We start from the raw sequence: 26,211 nt of genomic DNA on the forward strand, positions 1-26,211 counted from the left end.
TTTTTTTTCACAGTCCCGGTTCACAAGCTCCACACATTCACTAGGTCTTATCTCCTGTTATTACTTCCTATCAGATTCAAGTTTTTCTGTTTGGATGAGGACGGGTGCAGCCCCGAGCTAGTGTAGCTGCTAAGTATGTCCAAAATGGCGCCTGCTCTATTGTCTCGCTTGCCTTTGTGAGGTGTATGGAGAGAGAGAATCGTGTCCGTACTGTCCCTTTAATTTTTTCTCTCCTCTAGTTAGGCTGGTGTACTTTCCTCCACGGGGCTTTAAGCCTTGTTCCCTGTAGGCTCTTCCAGCTGCTTTTCTGCCAGTGTCTCAGGCTACTGTGGTTTCCAGCGCTGTTGCAGAGGAGAAGATTCTCAGTAGCTGTCTCCCGAGGCGTGGGTGCCCACATCCTCCTTGTAGATCCACCGTGTCCCTCTAATTCTGGAAGAGTTCCCTCTGCAGTTTTTTCCCTAATTCTTCCCTGAGACTTCACTATCTTCACTTTTATTAAACTATCTTTTCCTGAACTATCAGTGAGCTCCCTCCCTATTCCACCATCTTGGAACCCCTTCCTGTAGCCCTCATTAATGTGTATAAGTAGTATTTTGATTATTATGAAAACATAGAAATGTAGTCACAAAAAATGACCTTTGCCTGACATCAGTGTGTTCAAGTTACGACCTCAGTAAAGAGTTGAGGATGGAGAGAAACATGATAGCTTTTAAAGTGATCCACCCTTTTGCCTTTTTGATTTTGAGAGAAGCTGTTAGATGCCAACTGTAAGGATAATTCATGTACGAATTGTTTAAATCCATCTAGAATAGACAACTCTGGTTTAGGGCATGAATGTTATTCATTCATAATTTGAACCATTGTAGAAACGAAGGAGCAACTGTCTTTAATAATTCACTCTGCCAGTCACTCTGTTAAGAATTACTGTTTTCGCCGGCGCCGCGGCTCACTAGGCTAATCCTCCGCCTTGTGGCGCCGGCACACCGGGTTCTAGTCCCGGTCGGGGTACCGATCCTGTCCCGGTTGCCCCTCTTCCAGGCCAGCTCTCTGCTGTGGTCAGGGAGTGCAGTGGAGGATGGCCCAAGTACTTGGGCTCTGCACCCCATAGGAGACCAGGATAAGTACCTGGCTCCTGCCATCGGATCAGCGCGGTGCGCCGGCCGCAGCGCGCTACCGCGGCAGCCATTGGAGGGTGAACCAACGGCAAAAGGAAGACCTTTCTCTCTGTCTCTCTCTCAGTGTCCACTCTGCCTGTCAAAAAAAAAAAAAAAAGAATTACTGTTTTCATCATGATTTAGTTTTATGCTCATGTGTATGTGCAGATGTGCAAAAAAATTCTCTTTAGGGACAAGCATTTGACATAGTGTTTAAAACACTAGTTGGGACACCTACATCGCATATTGAAGTGCCTGGATTCAGGTCTGGGCTCTGCTCCTGCTTCTAGCATCCTGTTAATGCATACCCTAGGAGGCAGCAGAGATGGCTTAAGTTATTGGGATCACCGCCCCCACATGGTAGTGAATGAGTCCCTAGAGTGAGTACCTGGCTCCTGACTTTGACCTCACCTAGCCTTGGATGACACAGGCATTTGGGAAGTGAACTAGAGTATGTGTTTTTCTCCCTTTCAAGTAAATATAATAATAGTTAATTTTAATTTGCTGGCAAAATGCCTTATAAACCAGAATTTGAATTGGGATTTAAAAAAACAAAATCTGAGGCCTGTGTTGTGGTATAGAAGGTTAACCCATCGGCTGCAATGCCAGCATCTCATATGTCTGGTGGTTTGATTTCTGGCTGTTCCTCTTCTAATCTAGTTCTCTGCTAATGTCCTGGGAAAGCAGCTGAAAATGGCCCAAGTGTATAGTCCCAAGCATTTACTGTGAGAGACCTGGATGAAGCTCCAGGCTCCTGACTTTAGCCTGGGGCACCCCTGGCTGTTGTGGACATTGGGAAGTGAACCAACAGATGGAGGATCTCTCTGTCTCTCTCTCTCTCTCTCTCTCTCTCTCTCTCTCCATAACTCTACCTCTCAAAGAAATAAATATATCTTTAAAAAAAAGTGAAGAGGTTCCAGATTCTTAGACCACAGAAAGTAAAAAAATATGAGCAAGTCCATCACAGGTTTTATTTCTTGCTTTTTTCTATGGAATAAAATTTATTTAAATATTATACCAAGAAAGAGTAATAAGATGAAAAGAATCTCTGACTTTATTACTACAAGCGATGCTTTCTTTGAAATTATTTTTAAATCTTCTTGCTAATAAACAAGACAAATCTTACTCATTGAAGGTTGAAAAGTAAAGGAGCATGGAATAGATTGTGTATAGTTTATAAGCTGATGTTTCTGTGTTTGAGAATGGTTATTAAAGAATTGAAATCAGTAATGGTTAGGCTAATGGATAAAAACAGTTTGAATTCTAAAGGTGATAGCAGTGTAAAAAATGAGTAAGGTAGATACTGTTCTTTGAAATTACACATCTGTGATAACTAACAAAATTTGAACTTTTAAATAATGTATTAATTCTTTAGGTAATTACAGAAGAAATGATCTTAGAAGACTGGTTTGAGAAATGAGTAAATGAATGTTGTATTTTCTTAGTTTAAGATAAGTAGGTGTTAAGAGTTCAGAATCTAGTAGTTTTAGATCTTTTCATCCTTAAGATTTTTTATGAGAGTTTGGAATGTGTAATTGTGACTTCAGCTCCTGAAAATGAAAATAACATATTTTAAAAGGAATAGTGTGGGCTTGTTCTGAACATCAAATAGCATTGTGTTCAGCTTTTCCTGGTACAGTGGTGTCTTGCCAGCAGTAGTATTGCTAATGGCAGAACAGTATATATGAGAAAACTCCAAGCCTTCCTCAGCCTTAACTAGCAGGTTGATAAATCTAGGAAATAATAGAAAATGCATTTCTTCAGGAAGTGTAATTTCACATAAAGGAAGTAATCATAGAGAACAATTAAGAGTCAAATGTGTATACTCTCTGTTTTAGGGTACTGATATATAAGGATCATCATCACAAGTTTGAGAACCATGTTTACTTGTTCCTTATGTAGTAATAAATGTTCTGGGCTTCATTATACTATGTTTGCTATGCTTCATTACATATACTACCTTCATCAAAAACATGTGCAGTTGAGCTTAAGATAACCTGTTTGATTTATTTAAGAAAAATTAATAAGTCTGATCATTTACTTTAAAGCTGCAGAAGAAAGAAGATCAACAATTGGAGCCTAAAAAAAGTACCAGCCCTAAAAAAGCTGCAGAACCCACTGTTGATCTTTTAGGACTTGGTAAGTAATAAATTATAAAAGTCATCATTAGTGTCATCCAACAGTTGAAACCTTTTCTTGAATATGATGGCTTTATCTTCAGTATGCCAAAAGATACCTGTTAACTGAATTTGAAAGTGGTTTGATTGGCTTACTGAGTTCTCACAAAAAGGAAATCTTTAATGAGGAAGACAATGTCTTTCAGTACTTCTTCACTGAAATACAGATAATGAGTTCCTTGGGGGAAAAGAAGATATCAAAGTAATCTTCAAAGACTTGTTAGATGTGACATTTCAACATTTGAAATAAAAACCAGAGGTTGGACCTCCCCTCCACACACACCTTTCTCTCTGGTTTTGTAGAGGATTTTTCCCCTTAGCAAAAGAATTCTGAAGAAGCCTTATTATAAAGTGTGTTGGTTTAAAATGTACTTTGAGTTAACGGAAATAACACCCTTTTATACCCAGATCTAGTGGCTAAATTCCTATCTATATACCCAATGAGAATAAAAAGTGTTCATTTTAAGTTAATATCCTGTTTGTTCTCATGGCTGATATAAAAATGAGGGAGTTTCAAAAACTTTCTGGAAAATGGAATTAAAAGATGTTTATTTTGGTACAAAAAATTTCGAAATCCATGCATATAAAATATCTTAAGAAAATTAATGGAAAATATGTATTATGAAAAAATTACAGATTTCAAAATTTTTTGTGCGTTTTTTTTTTTTTTTTTTTAAATCTATTTACTTGAGTGATAGAGAGCTTCCATCTGCTGGTTCACTCCTTAAATGCTCAGTACTGGAGGGCTGGGCTGGGGTCAGAGCCAGGAGTTGGGAACTCAATCCAAGTTTCCCGTATGGGTGACAGGGACCTGTTCACTTTAGCTATCACCGTATCTTCCCACAGTCTGTAGATTGCAGGAACTTGGGGTAGGAAGCAGAGCTGAGAATCAGTTCTAGGCACTCTAATATGGGAAGCAGATGTTTTAACTGCTGTACAAATACTTACTCCAATATCTTTTTTTTTTTTTTTTTAAAAGATTTATTTATCTGGGCCGGCGCTGTGGCTCAATAGGCTAATCTTCTGCCTGCGACGCCAGCACACTGGGTTCTAGTCCCAGTCGAGGCACCGGATTCTGTCCCGGTTGCTCCTCTTTCTGTCCAGCTCTCTGCTGTGGCCCGGGAGTGCAGTGGAGGATGGCCCAAGTGCTTGGGCCCTGTACCCGCATGGGAGACCAGGAGGAAGCACCTGGCTCCTGGCTTCGGATCAGCACGGAGCGCCGGCTGCAGCGGCCATTTCAGGGTGAACCAAGGGAAAAGGAAGACCTTTCTCTCTGTCTCTCTCTCTCACTGTCCACTCTGCTTGTCAAAAAAAAAAAAAAAAAGAAAAAAAAGAAAAAAAAAAGATTTATTTATCTGAAAGGCAGAGTTAGAGAGAAGGTGAGACACACAGAGAAAAAGAGATCTTCCATCTACTAGTTCATTTTCAAATGGCCACAGTGGCCAGAGCCTGGTCATTGAGGTCTTCCTAAGTGCATGGCAGGAGCCCAAGTACTTGGCCCATCTTCCACTGCTTTCCCAGGTACATTAGCAGAGTGCTGGATTAGAAGTGGCATGAACCAGTCCTCCATGGGATGCCAGTGTTGTAGGCAGCAGCTTCACTCAATGGACCAATCTTTTGATTACATTCTCCCATAGACTTTTGATGTACTTTTCTATGTTATCTGGCATAGTAACTAAATAGGCTTTATACAAAGTGTGCTTATTCTGTGTTTATCAACAAATATTATCAGTTCATTTTTTACATTTTTTCCTCCTTCTTCCAAAAGAGTTGGTTTGATAAATGGTTATTTTAGGTAAGATCTGGGTCTTGGAGTGCTATAGTGTTTTTTTCTTTGGAGATAGAGTGACAACTAAAGGGACAAAAATGAATGGCAGTTAGTTGAAGGGTAAAAGTGAGCTACATATACTACTTTTCAAAAAAACTGATGTCAGTTCTTATTAAGTAAATTTTTTCTGTTTTAAGAATTAGAGTTTAATATTGTATTCATACCTTAGGAATCTGGTGTATCATAGATATATTACTCTCTAGAGATAAAATTCTTTTATGATGAATGTAGTGAATTAAACATATAAAAGATAACTAATTTTAGAAACAGAGCTTCAGTCCAAGGGCTCTAAATACAATTATGTTGAATTCAAGTTCATATAATTTCTACATTTTGTTGCATTCGTGGTTAAATGATAAAAAAGACTAATTGCCAAAATAAGAAAATATCTTAAGCTTTGTTTCTTTGTCTTCATTGCATAATTCTTTTGCAGTCTGAGTTCTTTATTTATTAATTTGTAATTCAGAAATGTAAAATATAAACTAGCTCTGATTATGCTCCTACAGATATATTCATTGATTCATCAAATATTTTGTTATCTACTATATGTGTCTAGGTGCCATTGTAGGCACTAGGGAGACAGCTCTGAAAGAAAATGGGTAACAGTCTTTGTCTCCTGGGAGCTTTCATTCTTTCTGGGGAAATAGTGAAAAAAGTTAAGGAATATATGTTGTAGGTTGTATGTAGTAAGTACCACAGATAATAGCAAACAAAATGAGTAGTTGTAATTTTTAATAGGGTGGAGAGGGAGGTGTCATTGGAACAAAGACCTGAAGAATGAATATCTGGGTATCTGCAGCTGCATTAAAAGTAGACAGAACAAGTACAGCTTATCAGAGGCAGCCTACTTGAAGTCCAGAGACCAGCAAGGGTGACAGTGCAGTTAGAGTGGAATGGTCTGAAAGAGAGTGATGGCAGAGAAAATAAGAAGTAAGAGATGAGGAAAAGGGGCAGGCTGGTTTAAGACAGGGATTTGCCTTTTACTCTGAGTAACTTGGAAACACATTGGATAGATTTGCAAAGAAGTTAAGAATTTAGTTTTGGCATTGAAAGGAGTATTGTGGCTCCTGTGCCGAGAATAGATTGTAAGCAGGCAAGGCTGGAAGCAGAACAAGCAGCATAGGAACCATTGCCATAGTACATGGGAACGAGATTGATGACAGACTAGCTGGTGGCATTGGAGTTTAAGATGTAGTCAGACTCCAGATTTACATTGAAGATAGAACCAACAGAATGTGCTGACCAGTTGAATGTGAGAAATGAGGGAAAGGGAGAATTAAGGATGCCACAAAGTATTTTTAGCCTGAGCAATCAGGAAGGTGAATTTTCCATTTACTTTAACAGGAAAGTCTGCAGGAAGTCTAAATGGAAAATCAAGAATTTTGTTTGGGTCATATTCAGTTTGAAATGCTTTTCAGACCAAAAAAGTCTAATTTTAATAAAAGATCTTAATTAGGCGTTTATATGAATTATGAGTCTGGGGAGAAGTCTGCTCTGGGAATGTAAATTTGGAAGTCATCAGCATATAATTTTGTGCACAATTATGAAGTTGGATGAGTTCACAGAAGGAGTGAATATAAACAGAAGAGAAGAGGTTCAAGTGCTGTCCTGTGACACTGAGATATTTAAAGGTCAGGGAAATAAATGGTCGGAAGTGGGGGTGGCTAAAATGGCAAACAGAATGGAGTGAATGGTGAAGTAGGAGGAAAACCAGTACCATGTGGTCTCTATCTTATAAGCTAAGTTAGATTAATTTCTGCATCAGTCAGAATATGCTAGGTTATGCTGTGGTCATGAACACCATGCTCTATGTCATCTCCACTAATGAACCCAGACTGACAAAGCAGACTCTAGAATAAGAGTAAACTTTTTCTATAAAGGAGCAGAAAGTAAATACTTTATGCTTTGTGGGCCATAAAGTCTCCGTCAAAACTGCTTAGACATAGATAATACATAAATGAATTGGCATTGTGTTCCTATAAAACTTCATTTACCAAAAAGATGGCCAAACTTGGCCATGGGCCATAATGTGCTGGTCCCTGATTTCAAACAGTGACATTATGACAGAAAATGGCAAATCACATGTCATGTCTGGTTGTGTTTTTGAAGTTATGTCTCATTTCTACTCGTGTCATTGGTTGCATTGTCACATGGTCGTGCTTTCGTTCTCCAGGAGCATATATGGTCTGTTCACAAGGAGATTTCACCAAATTCTTGTGAACATTAACACAAAGTGAGGAAGAAAGAGTTTTAGAGAGAGCACAGTAAACAGTTGTGTCAGATGCTTCTGACTGATCAAATATAATGAAGATTGTGGATTAATGATTGGATTTAACTGCAGAGGTGACAAGAGTAACTTTGGGATGGTAGAAGTAGAACACGACTGATGTGGGTTCAAGAAAGAATTGGAAGAATAGAGTGAATATATACAGCTGTTTAGGGGAGTTTTGCTATAAAGAGGGGAGAGAAATGGAATCTAAGCTATGGGAAGATGAGGCAGGAAAGGATTTTTTAAAGGGTAACATTATAAGGTGTTTACTTTAGGAATGAATTAGTGAGCAGGCAAATATGATAACTCAGGATGGAAAATTTGCTATAGGAATGTCCTCAAATAGCCATGAGAGGTTGGCATCTACTGAACAAATTAGATGACGGGTGTTTCAGACACACAGATACTGCTGCAATAATGCTACATAATGAGTAACTCCCAGATCTGAACAGCCTACAACAATGAATATTTATTTCTCTTACTCTCAGGTCTGTGGTTCATGTAGGACAGCTCTGCTGCCTCATGTGGTGTGTCTTTTGCCTTCTAGATTATTGCAGGGCACTGTTTATCAACCATTTCACCACCAACACATGCTGTGTGTCCATTTTTCAAGTTCTTAAAAATGGTTTATTGACTTCTATCCCACCCTGTCTCAAAGTCATACAAGAGATTTTAGGGTTTGGGTATGCAGCCCTCCTCATCTGGTCTGTGTTCTGTAATAGTCAACCATTGCTGCCTGTGCCACGTAGCAAACAACTCCAAAATCTCGGGTTCAACAGCTAACATCTATTTAGACAGTTGGAGAGTTTCAGGAAACAGTGTCTACAGAGGAGAACCAAGGTTCTTTAGGGCAAGAAGGTGAAGTAAATGTTTTGAGGTGTTAAAGATATATAGGGGATTTTGCAGATGACTTAGTGGATTTTAGGTCATATAGAAGTGTTCCAGAGGTGGGGGAGGTTGGAGACATGGGCTGACAAAGAGGGATGTCTTGCTGGTAGAGTTTGAGCAGTTTCCTAAACTCTTCTAAAAAATTTTCAAAATTTTTTAAAGTTGTATTAAGCATGAGATTTAATGAGTTTGTGTAAGTCCAGGACACTACAGAAATCAAAGGTCATTTTCAGCTCAAGACAAGCAATGATCGATTCTACATGTGGATTAGCTGTCAGTAGCTACAGCGGGCCCCAGATAATTATCTGGAGCATGCCACTATCCCAAAATGGGGCTCTGGTTTATAACTGCAAATGAAAACACCATGGGGATTTGAAAGAAGGTGCCTTAATATAATTTTTTAGAATTCTGATACTCTCTTTAAATGAATGTTGGTGAGCCCATGGTCTTTTTTTTTTCATCCTGGTAACACAAGTTACACATCTATTCTTAAATTCACCTTTCCTGACCTACTTACTGCCCATCCAAAGGTCACAATAATACATTTTTTTTCTGAAAAGAGCCAATTATAAAATGTTTCACTTTGCAAGCCATATGGTCTCTGCTGGAACTACTCAACTCCCAGTATTGTATGCACACAGCCATAACAGTTATGCGAGTGAGTGTGGCTGTATTCCACAAAACTTAAAAATAAGTGTGGGCTGGGGTTTGCTGACCCGTGCTTTATGTTCCTCTTCTTACCTGCAAGAGCTGCTGCATATTTAGCTGTTACTTGGTGTTTGAAACCTATTGAAATTATTTATTTTAGTGCTTTACTCTCTCATACCAGAAGTACTGTGATATACTTGGTTATTACCTATTTTTAGTCTTATATATTACTGAGGTCTAAGGTCCCCTCTTGACTAAAGTGCCATACCTAACAGTCTCTGAGGGCACCAGACTTCACTCAGTCACATCTAAATTTGAATATGTACTTCCTATGTAAAAAGAATTAAAAACAACTTCTAAGGTGTGTTTGGGAGTGGTCTTCAAGTGTGCTTACCTAGGTAGCTATTTTAGGGCTGTGAATAATACTGCCATTTGGATATTTATAACATGATTCACAGACCATACAAAGTTATCAACTTAAAAATCAGCCTACTGTAGATTTATTGAATTTTGAGTCCTGCCTATGGTTGCCTTGGCAGAGCCAGACCAAATGATTTTGTGGGCCTTGTATGGCCCATGGTCACAACCTGCATCTGTTCCTTGCTGATTGTTAGTTTTGATACTGATAAAAACCGATGGACTGCTTAACAGTTGGTTGGTATCTATTTCCCAGACTAATATTTCCATTCAGTGGTCTTTTGGGGGTAAGGTTGGGGGAGACTTCCTCTGAAAATTAAATCTTCAGGTGTGAGCACATGCTTTATGCCTAAGGATTGAAAAGAAACACAGATTGCTGGTGTTAAACGTGACCTCAGAGGTTTCACTTCAATCTCCCATGAATGATTCCTGCAGGGTTTCTGCTTTGTGGCCATCTGTGTGATGCATGCACACTGCAGGGCAGCCTGTTCCTTGCAAGGAGGCATTGGCCCAGAGTTGTGTGCAGGTCTGAGACGGACTGCCAAGTGTGCCTGAGAAGCCAAGTGCTCTAACCATTTTACAAATTTAACTTGAAACCTGAAATTATTTAAAGTACTGAGCTGTAGAGAGAAGTAGTTAGAGATTCCCTCAGTTATTTCTTATTTGAAATGATCAAAGGAATACACAATTTGGGGAAAGTTTGTGAGAAAGTTTGCAAATTTTACTTTCTTCATTTAGAAAGTCTTTAGCTTACCAAAATGGCCAAGACAATGCTAGTGAAATGTATTTATCAGTATATAATGCATTTCTTTATTAGCAACATATACTCCTGTTTAATATATTAATATTAATACATTACCCTTTTTCTCTAAATATTTTGTTTCAAGAAAGATTTTTTTCGGTAGACGTTAACCAAAGGATAAAACACCCACAGAAAGTATTCTCTTTACCTTTAAAGCAGCAAATTCCTACAGACAAGTTTCTAAACATTTCTCAAAGTTCATATGCTATAAAATGAAACAAATTTGGGAATGAGCTGAGTAAAAGGATGTCAGACTTAGCTAAGCAGCAGTGGGCCTGGAAAGCCACTAGTATCCTATGAGCTATGTAATCCACTAGATCTGGAGAATGTTTATGTAGTTATGAGCACATCCCCCTTTTCTGGGGAAGATATGAAGGGTGGAAGAGGGTCCAAGGACATTTTTTAGTCTGTTAGGTTTTCCAGACATGATTTTAAAAACCTGGTAATGGCATGCTTTGCTTCTGCTCAGAAGACTGTTTGATGAGCTGTCATAACCTTTTCAAAAAGCACATCTTAGGAAATGTTTTCATTTTTGTGTAATCATACCTGTGTGGAAAAGGAAGTACAAAACAGGAATATATTGGTATAAGGGAACTGGCAATGGGCAGATCCTTGCCAGTGGTCCTGAGTCCATGCTAGGACAGTTGGAGAACTGGCACCAGAAGTGATGGAGAAGGGGGCTCCACTGCAGAACTTTCAAGGGAATAGGAAGGAACAGCTTCTTGGTAGTGCTGAAACAGCATAGAACTGCTTAAGATTGTGCTGATGGACTGGGCAGCAAAAAGAAAATAATTAGGGGCAGGCATTTGGGTGCAGTGGGTTAAGCTGCTGCATGGGACACCAGTATCCTGAATTATCAGCAGATATAAAATAGTCATATATTCTCTCCTCTCTCTCTCTTTCTCTCTCTCTCTCTCTCTCTCTCTCTCTCAATCTCAGTGCCTTTCAAATAAATAAATAAATCTTAATAAAAACCAAAAAAGAAAACCTAGATGTCTAAAGAAGTAAAAATGCATCATAAATGGGGCTACTTCTGGCTTAAGTAACAAAAAGCCTAAAAATGGCTGAGCCACAAGGCTATTTAGTTCTCAGTGAGGAATTTGGGGGCACAGTGTTTGGGGCTTGCAGCTGTTGGAACACTGAGGTCAGGGAGCCAGGTTCCTCTTTGCTTCTTCCCATGTTGCCACCGTCATCATGGCGCTGACTGGGATCTGTAGAATTGTGCCCTCGTGGCAACAAATGTATGGTTAGGGCGGCTCTTAGCTTCCCGTTCTTATAGGACCACATCCAGAGGGTGGTTTTTCCTTCATCAGTTTCTCAGGAAGGGAAATTTCTCTCCAGAAAACTCCTCAAGAGAATTCCCAGGGTGCCTGTGATCAGAATTAGATCACATGACTTCACTCTTGCTGCAAGAGTGTCAAGGAAAACGAACAGTAGTCCTGCTGTATCTGATGGTGCTATGTCTCAAGACCCTCCAGTGGATGCTTAAACCTTAGATGGTACCAGATCCCCCTATACCATCTTTTTTTTTTTTTTTAATGTGTATCATACCTATGATAAAATTTAGTTTATCAATTAGGCATAGTAAGAAATTAACAGTAGCTAATGATAAAACTGAACAATTATAATGATACTGTAATAAGGGTTATTTAAAATAAGGGTTATTGAAATTGTTTATTTCTTTAATTTTCCATTTAATCTTTTCAGAACATGGTTGACTATAAGCTACTACAACCATGGAAAATGAAACTGTGGATAAAGGGGGACCTCTGTATTCAGCCTTTACAATGGCGATAGGCTTTGCCATTAAGAAGTACCCAGATAGGGGCAGACATTGGAGTGTTGCAGGTAATGCCATGGCCTGTGATGCCAGCATCCCACATGGGCACTGGTTCATGTCCCAGCTGCTCCATGTTCCATCTAGCTCGCTGCTGATGGCTTGGGAAAGCAGTGGAAGATAGCCGAAGTGTTTGGGTCCTTGCTACCCACACAGGAGACCTGGAGGAAGCTCTTGGCTCCTGGCTTTGGCCTGGCTCATCCCTGGCCATTGCCATCTGTGAAGCGAACTTGTGGATGGAAGACTGTCATCACTCTCCTTGTACAGCAGAAAGAGCATAGTGGGGCTTTGGAAAAGGAGGAACAAACAGAGCTACAGGGTCAAGATCATCTTTTAAGGCCATGTCATTTAGCATTAGCCTGAATATTACCTATATAGCAATAAGAAAAATTAAAAGAGGGTAACAGCTCCAAATAACTGTCAAAAAGAACTGTCAAGAAAATGAAAAATTTGAAAATAACTAAAGCTTGAAAACTTTAATATGCTTCAGCTGGATACAAAGTAAGGTACATGAGGTTTATTTCATGAATCAAGTCATGTGATTTTAATACAGAAGACTTCCAAATACTGTTTTTACTAAGGGTGGACCTTGATTTTTTTATATCAGTGTAATTTTCAAAGAAATGTTTATTTCTCATTTGAAAAGCAGAGAGAAAGAGACAGAGATCTTCTATTTGCTATTCACTACTTATATCCTGGCAACAGCTGGGGTTGGGCCAGGGATCCTGGAATTCAAGCTCGGTTTCCCATGTGGATAGCAGGGACTCAACTTCTTGAGCCATCACTGGCTGCCTTCCAGGGTGCTCATTAGCAGGAATCTGGAATTTTGGAAGCGGAACAGGAACTAAAACCGGACAGCCCATGTCCCAAATAGAATCTTTTTTTTTTTTTTTGACAGTGAGAGAGAGACAGAGTTATAGACAGTGAAAGAGACAGAGAGAGAGGTATTCCTTCCGTTGGTTCACTCCCCTAATGGCCGCCACGGCTGGTGCTGCGGCAATCCTAAGCCAGGAGCTGGGTGCAGGGACCCAAGCACTTGGGCCACAGCAGAGAGCTGGACTGGAAGAGGAGCAACCGAGACTAGTACCTGGCGCCCCAACCGGGACTAGAACCCGGTGTGCCGTCGCCACAGGCGGAGGATTAGCCAAGTAAGCCACGGTGCCGACCCCAAATAGAGTCTTAACATCTGTGCCCAATACCCACCCTTAAAAGGTTTGTTAAGTGGAAAATAAAGAGTTTGTGGAGCAATATGAAGATTTAAAAGACTTTAAGGGTTTTGCCATTAGGGAGAGCAGCACAGAATCTATTGGAAGCAGCCTTCTTTAATCAGAGTTGTTTCTACTTTAATTCCATTCCTGTTTATGATGATGCCTCAGTAGTCACCAGTGAAGAATTAGACTTGGCAGATTTCATTGTAGCAGGAGTATACTCAAGGCTGAATGTTCACAATCAGTCAGAAATGGTAAAGAAGAACATAACATCCATTTACTTATCATATTTTTATCTGTCTTAAACTAGATTAGTAATCCATAACATCTTATATTGCTCTTTAACTTCATTATTTGTGCAAAGAGATTATGACCAGCTAATGCTTCTGACATTCAAGTAAAAGATGAATTCAATTAATATTCATTGAACACCAGCAGAGTTCATAGAACTAATGTAAATACCAAACAGTGCATCTGTGTGTTTACAGTCATATGATTGGGGGATGGAGTTGTAGTCTGGAAACTAGAAAATGAAATTATCCCTGAGGGAGGAAGGATAATTCGGTAAGAGAATTGGTTATGTGAATTCAGTTTTAGATCTGGATCAATGTTAAAAATTCCAAATTTTATTTCTTTAATTCAAAGGTTAATTTTTCTTATTACTATTAGATGAAGAACAAATAAGGCTATTTGGTACTATGGGAATTTGTTTCAAGCAAAATCTAATGATTTGTGGACATCACAGTTGGAGAAACTAAGCAACTACCCAGATCCATGTAGTGATTAGTACCTTATCTCTGTAGAGCATTTATGATGTAAAATATCTTTGCTTCTTATCATTGAGCAGACAGCTGTGGAGTACCTGTCAGGTGTGTGTTAGGGCACATGAACTAGATCGCAGGAGGGTGAGAATGTGACTCTAGCCTGCAGGGTGGAGAAGACGGACCTGTTGTGGCCACGGGTAGTGCGGTGGCAACAGTGCTGCATCAACATGCGGACAGAGTGATTTGGGAGACACTTCTGATTTAGAGAGAGGATATCATTTTCTCTGTAATCCGTGAACTGGAGAGAGGAAGCCCTAGTGTAGGGATTCCAATTAGAAAGCAGTTATCATATCATAGTCAAATAATCATGTGGAAGCCACGGCTTTGAAAACAGAGCTTTGAAGAGGAGCCAGTCAAGGCTATCAGCAGCAACAGTGGGAGAATCTTTCAGACAGGCTCTCGACTCTTGAGAGATTTTAAAGGAGGAAGCTAGGGCTTAGTGTGCACCAGGGCAAGAAATGGAAGGAGATTTGTAACCAGAAGATTACAAGTATTTTACAAAAGTAGTATCATCACACTTTTCCTCCAACAAAAGTAAGATGACTTACTATTTTTTAAATTTTTATTTGAGAGTGGGAGCAAGCAAGTGTTCTGGTCTTACTCTGCAAATACCTGCATTGGACAGAACCATTGTGGACCAAAGCTGGGAGCTGAATCCAGGTCTTCCACATGAGTGGCTAGGACCCAGTTAATTAGTTCGTTGAGCCATCACCTGCTGCCTTCAGGTGTCTGCAAGAGTAGGAAAGCTGGAATTGAGAACCAGAGCCAGATATCCAACTCTGATATGGAATGTGTGCATCTTTAGTAGTTAAGAGCAGTAGTTAACACCTGCCCCCAAAATACTTGTTAATTGTTTTCCTTCATGGCTCTGATGTCATCAAGAAAATTTTCCATAATCTGTGTTTGGAGAGCATTTCAATTCATCAGTCACTTACTGAGCATTTACTTTGTGCCAGACATCAAAGAGGCAGCCGTAGTATCTCTCCCTGGTGACAGAGCATGAGGAATTGGATGGGGACTTTAGGCCATAAACATTGTGCCAATGGGGAGTAACATGCCTATAGCCTTCTGTGGTGTGCTTGTCCATTCTTAAGTACATTCCAGATGCCATTAAACATTAATAGATGAAAAGGATAAGGCATGTGGAAAGGCTGCCACTTTGTCACCTCTTGGGTTAGAGAGAACGTTTGGGAGGTAAAGTCAATCAGTAGGCCTCATTTATCAGATGTGGGTTCTATGGCCTGCAGTGGAGGTGGAGCTGGACCTTGTGGGTGCCAGAGTCATTCACTGCCTCAGAAGTGAGCTTGTGCCAAGTACAATGCCTGAGCTGGTAATAAGGGCAGATCCTGCACTCCTACCATCAAGAAGTTTGTTTTTAGGAGATGATAGGTTGATGGCTATGGATTTTTTTTTTTTTTTTTTTTTGACAGGCAGAGTGGACAGTGAGAGAGAGACAGAGAGAAAGGTCTTCCTTTTCCCTTGGTTCACCCCACAATGGCCGCTCCGGCCAGCGCACTGCGCTGATCTGAAGCCAGGAGCCAGGTGCTTCTCCTGGTCTCCTATGCGGGTGCAGGGCCCAAGCACTTGGGCCATCCTCCACTGCACTCCCGGGCCATAGCAGAGAGCTGGTCAGGAAGAGGAACGACCGGGGCAGAATCCGGCGCCCCAACTGGGACTAGAACCTGGTGTGCTGGTGCAGCAGGTGGAGGATTAGCCTGTTGAGCTGAGGCGCCGGCCCTATGGATGCTATTTTAACCCTAGTTCAGGAAGAAGTGCCTGTTTCTGCCTTGGGGCACCAGGAAATTTTCTCAAACTGATTATAGCATTTGAGTTTTCCAGATGTACTGGCTTATAACCTGTATTGAAATCCTAGGCTTATTGTACAGATACTTTTGAGGTGATGTGATGATTGATATACTTTATATAAAGCATAGATTAGAGTATCCAAACATAGGCCTTAAATGAATATTAGTGTTGAAACATGTTATTAATATGGAATGTTAAATTCTTATTTCTTTTACATTTGTAAATTCCATTTGAAGGTACTTGGAATGGATGAAGAGAAAGATACTAAATATTGTTTAAAATACTTTGTTTATCTTGTATTCTTTCAGATTATTGACATTAGGTGAGTTTTGGCTTAGCCATAGTTAATAGAGCCAACAGCCTCACTCATTGTATTAAGGATTTCTGGATGAGAGAGACTGGCCTTCGAGACTGTCACATTTGAAATGTTACCTTTTTTCTAAGCACTGCTCTCAGTGTCATGAGACAGTGTCTTGTCAGTAAATGCATGCTCGGCATGCCTTATGTTCACGTAAGCTGTAGAACTGATTAAACAGCTTTTTCTGTAGCTCAAAACATTTTACCTTTCTTGTCAATTCTAGTATGTGTGCAATTTAAAACACTCATCTTCCTGTTCAGTTCACAAGTAAGCAGTAGCTTGAAATTTTAAGGTCATGTAGAGAGAAAATAGTTACCCAAAAGCTACTAGCTGTAGGTTTGATGCCCTGTCTTTAAGTTTGAAATTTCTTCTCGATTTTACTGCATTGTCCTAATTTCTTCTGTTTGCCTATTGCCTTTTTAAGGCATCTTTTGTGCTTCATTATCGTTCTTTATAATGATATCCCCAGCTAAATGTCTTCTATTTGCCTTAGGCTTTTCTTGTACTCCAGATTTCCCATTATTTTTTTGTCCACCAACTATGGTTTCTGCATACTGATTAAAGGGGACTACTGCTTCCTCTTGCTGCTGCTGGCTGCTCCCACCAGTTTCCTGTAGCTGAGCAAGGAATACACACAGTAAGGTGTATGCGTGTGGTGAATTCTGATTAGGTGATTGCGCAGGCATCCCCTTATCTCATAGAAGGCATTGTGTAGTGGACCTGAGGTTCCCTCTGCCCTGAAAGAGGAAGTTTGCGTTTGTGTGAATGTGTGTGTGTGTGTGTACACGCACACACAAAATTCACCATGCTGTGCTCTTGCTGGGCCTTTGATCAGGATGCATTTAACTTCCAGTGTTTGTGAATACTCTTCCTTGCTCAAGGGCTGATTATATTCCACAGATACTTCCCTCAGCCATTTGTTCATTGGTGACCATGTCCACCAGTTTCTCTCTGTATAAGTAGAGAAGATACTGGTTTGGTACCAAGGACATTGGAGTTCGGAGATGATGAGGAAGTGTTTGAGACATAGAATAGTTTTTGTACCATCATGTCACTGCTTCTCAAGTTACAAATAACTGTTTTTTGAAAGTTGACTTTTAATTTTTATAATTTTTCCTTTATAATTAGGTATAATCGTAATTATATGACTTTCAATGTAGTGTGGTTTAGAAAGCACTAGTTTAGGGATCAGAAGACTCCATTGTTGCACAAGTTTGCTACTTAACCAGGTGAGTGACACTGAGAAAGTCTTATTCTTACAGTGTCCAACTTTCTGTAACAGGAGACAGTGCAAGGAAATGCCTGGCTCATCTTTCACTGGAGACAAAAATAATAATGGGCAAATGTTTTTAAAAAATATCTATGATAAATATGATGTTTATAAATGATAGTAATGATTGCAAGTCTTTAATTGTCCTTGTTTTAATTTATTTACTTGAATGGCAGAGTTACAGAGAGATCTTCTATCCACTACTCTGTGCTCCAGATTTCGCAACTGCCAGAGCTGGGTCAAGCTGAGGCCAAGAGCTTCATCTGGATCTCCCATATTGATGGGGGGGCCCAAACACCTGGGCCATCTTCTGCTGCTTTTCTCAAGCCATTAGGAAGCTGCATTGGAAGTGGAGCAACCAGGACATGAACCAGTGCCCATACAGGATGTCAGTGTTGCAGGTGATGGCTTTATGTCTGTGCCACAATGCCAGCCCCACTTGTCCTAATTTTTAAACACTATAAATTAAAAATACAACAGCCTTCAAAATAAATTGGGGGAAAACAACCTTTTTAAAGAATGTGGTTTAGGGGCCGGCGCTGTGGCATAGCTGGTAAAGCTGCCACATACAGTGCCAGCATCCCATATGGGTGCCAGTTCAAGTCCCAGCTTTTCCACTTCTGATCCAGCTCTCTGCTATGGCCTGGGAAAGCAATAGAAGATGGCCCAAGTCCTCGGGCCCCTGCACTCCTAGCTTTGGATTGGCCCAGTTCTGGCTGTTGCGACCATTTGGGGAGTGAACCAGCAGATGGAAGATTCTCACTCTCCCTCTCTCCCTCTCTCCCTCTGTCCCTTTCCTCCTCTCCTCCTCCCTCCCCCCGCTCTGTCTGTCTGTCTCTTTCTCTCTGCCTTTCAAGTAAATAAATCTTTTTTTAAAATAAAAGAATGTGGTTTAGCAAGCCAAAAGTATGAGGGAAATTAGCAAACATCGAAACTTAGTGGGAACTTGTTATTTAGTCATTTTCCAAGATTTAGAAGTTTTCATTTAGGCTAAGAATTTATTTCTCAACAATTCTGTCAATGCATAGCTTTTGTAGTACCAATATCCATTGGAGCAAAATCCAGCATCCATCGTTAAAGGATCATGTGGAGAGAAGAAGGAGGTAGAGAAAAAAGAGGAGCAAGTACGTTGTATTTATGTGGAAACAGTTACCTGTGCTCATTGCAAAGGAGTGTTCATAGAGAGAAACTTTGGTTGGGCCTGAGAGAAACTTTAATCTTTTTGGAGGTATGAGAAAATTTTTATCAGTCAATAGAAAATAGTGCCAACCTTGCCACAAAATGTAGCTGTCACTAAGCAGATACTTCCTTTGTCTCCTAATGTATTCCTAAGTCAACTTACCCTGTGGGTTGACATTCACAACAGCTCCATTAACCATGGTAAGCAGTTACAAAGAGCCTAGAATTACTGGTTTTCTGGAATGCCCAAGATTTCAAGAGGCCAGTTTTAAAATATTAATATAAAAAAACAGAATGAAAAAATGAACCTTATTACAGTGTAGTGACAGAAACAGATATCACATTAGCTTGTAGTGAAGGGAGCTGAAGTATACAGACTATATTAAAGAATATGGACATTCACTGTTCTGTTTTTGCATTGGTGAAAATCTTGAAACTGCCTATGAATCACGAATTAATAGATTGTTATAGGCCATTTAATATCACTGCTCACACATGCATAAATTTTGCTATATAAAGAAAACTATTTTTGCCGGCGCCGTGGCTCAACAGGCTAATCCTCCGCCTTGCGGCGCCGGCACACCGGGTTCTAGTCCCGGTCGGGGCGCCGGATTCTGTCCCAGTTGCCCCTCTTCCAGGCCAGCTCTCTGCTATGGCCCGGGAGTGCAGTGGAGGATGGCCCAAGTGCTTAGGCCCTGCACCCCATGGGAGACCAGGAGAAGCACCTGGCTCCTGCCTTCAGATCAGCGCGGTGCGCTGGCTGCAGCATGCTGGCTGTGGCGGCCATTGGAGGGTGAACCAATGGCAAAGGAAGACCTTTCTCTCTGTCTCTCTCTCACTGTCCACTCTGCCTGTCAAAAAAAAACCAAAAACTATTTTTATGTGATCCTATATAAATTATCTTTTAAGTTGTGGTAAAGCAGGCAAGGCAAGTATGTGGTGCAGTGGTTAAGTTGCTTGAGTGCCTGGCTTGAGTTCCAGCTTTGCTTCTGATCCATCTTCCTGCTAATGTGCACTATGGAAGGCAATAAGTGGTGGTCCCTGCTAACTTTCTGAGAGACCTGGATTGAATTCTTAGCCTCTGGCTCAGCCCTGGCCAATGCAGGCATTTGGGAAATGAACCAGCAGAGATGGCTCTGGCTGTTTGTGGGTGTCTGTGTGTCTTTCAGTTTCAAATAATATGAAAATAAATAAATTTTGATAAAATACACATGAAATTTGCTATCCCATATGGACACTGGGTAGATTCTCAGCTTCCACTTCTGATCCAGCTTCCTGCTAATGTGCCTGGGAAAGTGGTGGAAAATAGCCCAGGTGCTTGGTCCCTTGCAGCCACATGGGAGACCTGGCAGAAGCTCTTGGCTCCTGGCTTCAGTCTGGTCCAGCTCTGACCATTGCAGCCATTTGGGGAGTGATGGAAGCTCTATCTCTGTCTCCCCTCCTCTCTCTCTAACTCTACCTTTCAAATAAAATAAATACATCTTTAAAAAAATGAAAAAAATCCCGTTTGTCATATTTTGTAATTGATAGTTGTCTTATTTAAAAATTCTGTTATTAACTATAATAATCTATGCAATGTTTTACATTTTAGTTATCAGTGGTGCTTGACATATATATATATGTGTGTGTGTGTGTATGTATGTGTATATATAAAACATATGTAATATATATACATATGTAGTAAATATATTTTACAATCTTGATATGATTTACCTGAAAAAAAAACTTGAAAAATACTTGATATCTTTCAAATTAACCTAAATTGGTTTTTACACAATATGAATTAATAGAACATTTTTATTGTGACCCATTTATTCATTGATATTAATAATTTGTAATTCACTGGGACTTAAACAGGAAAATTAAAGATTCTAATTTCTGTAGTTCTACTTGGAAAAAGAGATGAAACACATGAATTTCTGTGGGTTGTGGTGAACATGCACAGTAGGTGGTAGACTTTCCATTAAATTTGTCAAATATTCGAGTATCTACTTTGTGCAAACCATCTCAGGTGATTGATTTACCTTTGAGGAGGGTATGGTCTATCAAAAAGAGATCAAATGAGACTATAAATTGTTAAAAGACTGGTGTAAACCCCACGAGATTGAAATTGTGATGCTCTGAACTGTTACTTGGTTGTGGCCAAAGAAAACTGATCTGTGGAAGAGCCATGCTTATAGACTCTCCCCGATTGCACTCACTCCAGATTGTACCCCTTACCCTGGTAAATTAGTGTCTAATATAAAGAGGCGATACAAAATACTTCTAATTTTTTTAAAGTAATATTAGTTGTTTTGAAAGTTTAAGCAGGAGTCTGTCAGAGTCCCTTTCCCTTTACAGCTCAGTGGCTTAGTACTGCATCATCAAAAGGCACCTGTGCCTGAATAAAGGACGTAAGGTGTGGACCTTTGGCGTAGCATTTGAGGCTTGGTTAAAACACCCACGTCGCATATTGGGGCGACTCAGTTCAGTTCCTGACCCTGGCTGCTGACTCCAGCTTACTGCCAGTGCAGACCCTGGGAGGCATGGTGATTGTCCAAATAATTTTGTTCCTACCACTAATATCAAAGACCTGGATTGAGTTTGCAGCCTCCTGTCTCCAGCCACTGCAGGCATTTGGGGAGTGGACTAGCATATAGGAGCTGTCTCTCTGCCTAATGAACTAAAAAACAAGACATTTCAGAGTTTTATATATGTTTCTTATAGAATTAATGTAAATTGTAAATTGCGTGCTTTCTTTTGTCTTTATTATGAATTGCAACATTTCAAACATTTAAAATCATTGAAAGTTATTTCCAGGGAAGTAAAAATGATAAGAAGTGGGGCCAGTGTTGTGGCATGGTGGATAAGCTGCTGTTTGTGACACCAGCATCCCATGCAGAGTGTGAGTTCAAGTCCTAGTTGTTATGCTTCTGATCCAACTCCCTGCTAATGCACTTGGGAAAGCAGCAGCAGTTGACCCAATTACTTGGACCTCTGCCATCATGTGGGAGACCCAATTTGAGTTCTAGGCTCCTTACTTCGACCTGGCCCAGCCTGGGCCGTGGCAGCCGTTTGGGGAGTGAAACAGTAGGTGGAGGACACCTCTTCCTTCTCCCCACTCCGAAATAAATAAATCTTTAAAAAAAAGTTGGGGGAGGTCCAGTGTTGTGGCATAGCAAAAAAGCCACCGCCTGTGATGCCAGCATCCTGTATTTGTGCTGGTTCATGTCCCACATACTCTGCTTCTGATCCAGCTCTCTGCTAATGGCCTGGAAAAGGCAGTGAAAGATGGCTAAGTACTTGGGACCCTGCCACAAACATGGGAGACCTGGAAGAAGCTCCTGGCTCCTGGCTCCTGGCTTTGGCCTGGCACAGTGCTGGCCATTGTGGCCATCTGGGAAGTAAACCAGTAGATGGAAGATCTGTCTTTCTCTACCCCCCCCCCCCCATAACTCTTTCAAATAAATAAATCTTTAACCAAAAAAAGATATGAAGTGATATCACAAACTCATACATGCATTTAGGTTGCATTATTTATAGAAGCCTGGTATCAAATTCCATTTTAGTCACTTATCTCAAAAGCTATGTCTCCTCATACAGTATTAGAATTAAATGAATTTATATATCAATTCCTGGCACACAGGAAGCATTATAAAAAGTTTTTATGATCATACAAATAATCAGGATGTAGAATAATGGGAATAGTATGATGTCATCTGTCAAAAGGTAGGTTTGCATATATACTTGGAAACTAGTGGATAAAGAATATTTCTGAGAGGATAAACAAAATTGGAAATAGCTTCTTTGGGAAAGAGGACAGATTTCTCCTGAGGAAGAGGGGCATATATTTATCAACTTTTTTTTTTTTAAAAGAGTTATTTACTTGAAAAGCAGAGAGACAACAGACACACAGAGAGAGCTATCTTCCAACAGCTTGTTCACTCCCCAAGTGGCTGCAATAGCCAGGTCCGGGCCAGGAACTCCATCTGGGTCTCCCACATGGATGGCAGGTACCCAAATACTTAGGCCATCTTCCACTGGCTCCTTAAGTACATTAGTAGTTAGCTGAATTGGAAATGTAGCCAGGGCTCAAACTAGCACTCTAATACAGTGTGCTTTGATATCAAGTGGCATCCTAACCCACTGTACAACAGTGGCCTTTCTGTCAACTTTTGAGTAGTTCCTTTAAAAAAAAAAAAACTAATATTTCAAATAATTTAAGAGATTCTACTTCAAGACAAAAATTTTTGTTTTCAGATGGCCCTGCTGAGGCACCAGTGACCAACGGGAACACAAGCACAGTACCAGCCCTGAATGATGACCTGGACATCTTTGGGCCGATGATTTCTAATCCCTTACCTGCAACTGTCATGCCCCCAGCTCAGGTATGTGGTATTTCATTTTTGTAAAAGTTCAAAAGATTTGTTTTGTCACTGGCTTGAAAGCTTTTTGTTTTTTGGTCAAGGTTTGGCAAACTAAGATTGTACCTTGTCTTCTCAAAGTTTTATTGGAAGGCAGCCATTCACATTGGTTTATGTATTGCTTGTGGCAACTTTGGAGCTATAAAAGCAGAGTTGAAGAGTTACAGTAGAAGCTGTGACTTATGAAGCCTAAAGTTCTAACTCTTGCTATAAGGAAACAGTAGTGTTTAGAATGAATAAGTAGAAAACAAAGACTACCTCAGCCTTCCCAATAAGGTCACTTCAGAGCTGCCAGTGTATGTAAATGTTGATTGGAATTAAAAGTTCTAGCAAATTCAGAACTCTTATTTTTTTCTGAAGATAAATTGTTTTAGGTTTCCCTTAAAACTTACTTTGCTGTTTGTGTGTGTGAATAAAAAATAAACCTATTTAGAACAGTACTAGTAATGTTCATGATCTTTTAAGAGTACTTTTGGTGAAAAATTTTTGAATTGCTTTCTTACCCTTCCATGGAATTTCTATAAGGTGAAATATATGAACTTTCAGGATGATACAGGTTAGCTCTTAAAGCATACAATATTAAGGTTCTGTTTTAAATTTTAACTTCACAATTCAGCTAGCAGGATACCATAATATTTGCAATAAAATATTTCATTTTCTGTGGAAAAAGAGTCAGATCTGATGGTATGGATGGAAAGTTGTAATAAAAAATAGTGTGTCTTATGACGAAGACTAGTATCATTTGTATTGCACATATTTTCTGTTATATGTCAGGTGTTATATATTTATGACTAGAATTGAACAAACAGATTTCTTAGCAATAATTAGTTTAAATGTATCTTGATCAAAATTGTTTGCAGCAGTAAAGATTATTTTCAGCAAAGACAGTTATTTTATGGCTTTGCCCCTTTCCCTTCTGTGGTAATACACACAAAGAGGGACTAAGTATTACTCTATCTCAGTTAACATTAATTACCATATGAATTCACACAGGCATGGGTTTAAATGAGACAATAAAAATTGTCTAATATTGTGGCTTTGGAAAGAAGTATTTAGGATATTTGACAATCTGAGCATGAAAAGCACTTTGTTTCAGTCTAGTATTCTAGTAAGGCAGTTATATCTTGGGACTTCTTTAGATTGAGTGATATAAGCAGGTTGCTTTACAACTACCTGGAAAGTTAGACTCTCCCTTTGAAGTTTCAATGTACTGCCTGTGTTCTGTTCAGTGTCATAGCAGCAGTTCCAACAATGCACACTTAACACTTAACATGTAAGTGCAGAAGTGAGCTGGGGCTTCTGGCTTTAGGTAGGACAGGACTTGTTTTCATGCTTTGGGTCTTCTGATTAGTGCTTGGTAAATTGACAGGGTTAATTTTTTAAATCATAATTCTCTTCCTGGAACTTTGTTTTAGGACCAAAATTAGGCCAGTTATGGTGAGATCTATAAAATAATTTGGCTGGCAGAATTATCTGTCATCCAATCTGCTTGTAAAGATTAAAAAATCTGAACATTTTCAAAATAATGCCTTCTTAGATCATGCGAGGGAGCTCAATAGAAATTTTATGCATATATTGTACTGTTTTATATAGATTTTTACTGTGTGTAATTAAGCTCAAACTAATTTGAACACCAAGATTATGAATTACTCTGAGTATATATACATTCTAGTATAGAATTTTTCGCATTTTGAATATGAAATAAATTGATTTTACTATTTGCTTTACTTATCTGGAGTACTAGTCTTCCCTAAGGAAATTGGAAATACTCAGCTGACAGGAATGTATATGTATATTGGGGATTCAGGGCAACTGTTTCAGAGTGGTGACAGAAAGAAGCCCCTTTCTTCTTCTGACTCAGGCAGAGTTAGACAGTGAGAGAGAGAGAGAGAGACAGAGAGAAAGGTCTTCCTTCCGTTGGTTCACTCCCCTAATGGCTGCTACGGCCAGCACTGCGCTGATCCGAAGCCAGGAGCCAGGTGCTTCCTCCTGGTCTCCCATGCGGGTGCAGGGACCCAAGCACTTGGGCCATCCTCTGCTGCCCTCCTGGGCCACAGCAGAGAGCTGGACTGGAAGAGGAGCAACCGGGACAGAATCCGGCACCCCGACCGGGACTAGAACCTGGGGTGCCGGCGCCGCAGACAGAGGATTTAGCCTAGTGAGCCACGGCGCCGGCCCCTCTTTTTTAAAAATTAAAAAAAAAAAATTTTTTTTTTTTGACAGGCAGAGTTAGACAGTGAGAGAGAGAAACAGAGAGAAAGGTCTTCCTTTTTCCATTGGTTAACCCCCCCAAATGGCCACCACGGCTGCTACGCTGCGCCAATCCGAAGCCAGGAGCCAGGTGCTTCCTCCTGGTCTCTCATGCGGGTGCAGGGCCCAAGCACTTGGGCCATCCTCCACTGCCTTCCCGGGCCATAGTAGAGAGCTGGAATGGAAGAGGAGCAACCGGACAGAATCCAGCACCCCAACCGGGACTAGAACCCAGGGTGCTGGCACTGCAGGCCGAGGATTAGCCTAGTGAGCCATGGCCCTGGCCCTTTTTTTAAAAAATATTTTTAAAATTTATTTATTTGAGAGGTAGAGTTAACAGAGAGAGAGAGAGAGAGAGAAGTCTTCCATCCACTGGTTCACTCCTCAAATGACCACAACTTCCAGAGCTCAGCCCGTATGAAGCCAGGAGCTGGGAGCTTCCTCTGAGTCTCCTACACGGATGCAGGGGCCCAAGCACTTGGGCCATAAGCAGAGAGCTGAATCGGAAGAGGAGCAGCCAACACCCCCCCCCCCCCATGGATTGACAGAGCCATAGGCGGAGGCTTAGCTCACTACGCCACAGTGCCAGCCCCTCTCCTTTCTATCATACACATGTATACGTGCAGAATCCAGACCTGCACGAGAGCTGAGGCCTGTTCTGACTTCATATGGGATCCCAGAATGCCAGAGAGCTTTTGGTTGCAAGTCCTGTGCAGCCTCTTGAAGTATAAATGGCAGGCAGAGGATGTTTTTCTTTTATCCTTGGTGGTAGTGCTGGCAAACAGAGTGCTAACAGATAAATGGACATGTGAGTGTTTCCTAGTCATGCTGTTTGGTTTGACTGTTTTTAGACTGTTGTGCACAGGTAGAATTTTCCACGTCATCCACCTTCA

General features: G+C 40.4%; 1 protein-coding gene across 4 annotated transcripts in view; it reads left to right on the forward strand.

Moving 5' to 3' along the window:
* The window catches only part of SMAP1 (small ArfGAP 1), a 170,013-nt gene that overhangs the window by 135,229 nt on the left and 8,573 nt on the right, over positions 1 to 26,211 (forward strand). For all 4 annotated transcript variants that reach the window (XM_062186342.1, XM_062186344.1, XM_062186343.1 and 1 more), the window contains 2 exons: positions 3,203 to 3,293; positions 22,905 to 23,032. In XM_062186342.1, coding sequence (XP_062042326.1) covers positions 3,203 to 3,293; positions 22,905 to 23,032 — 219 coding nt within the window. The remainder of the gene's footprint in view (positions 1 to 3,202; positions 3,294 to 22,904; positions 23,033 to 26,211) is intronic.

This window comes from Lepus europaeus, chromosome 3, assembly GCF_033115175.1.
Source record: "Lepus europaeus isolate LE1 chromosome 3, mLepTim1.pri, whole genome shotgun sequence".
Lineage (NCBI taxonomy): Eukaryota > Metazoa > Chordata > Mammalia > Lagomorpha > Leporidae > Lepus > Lepus europaeus.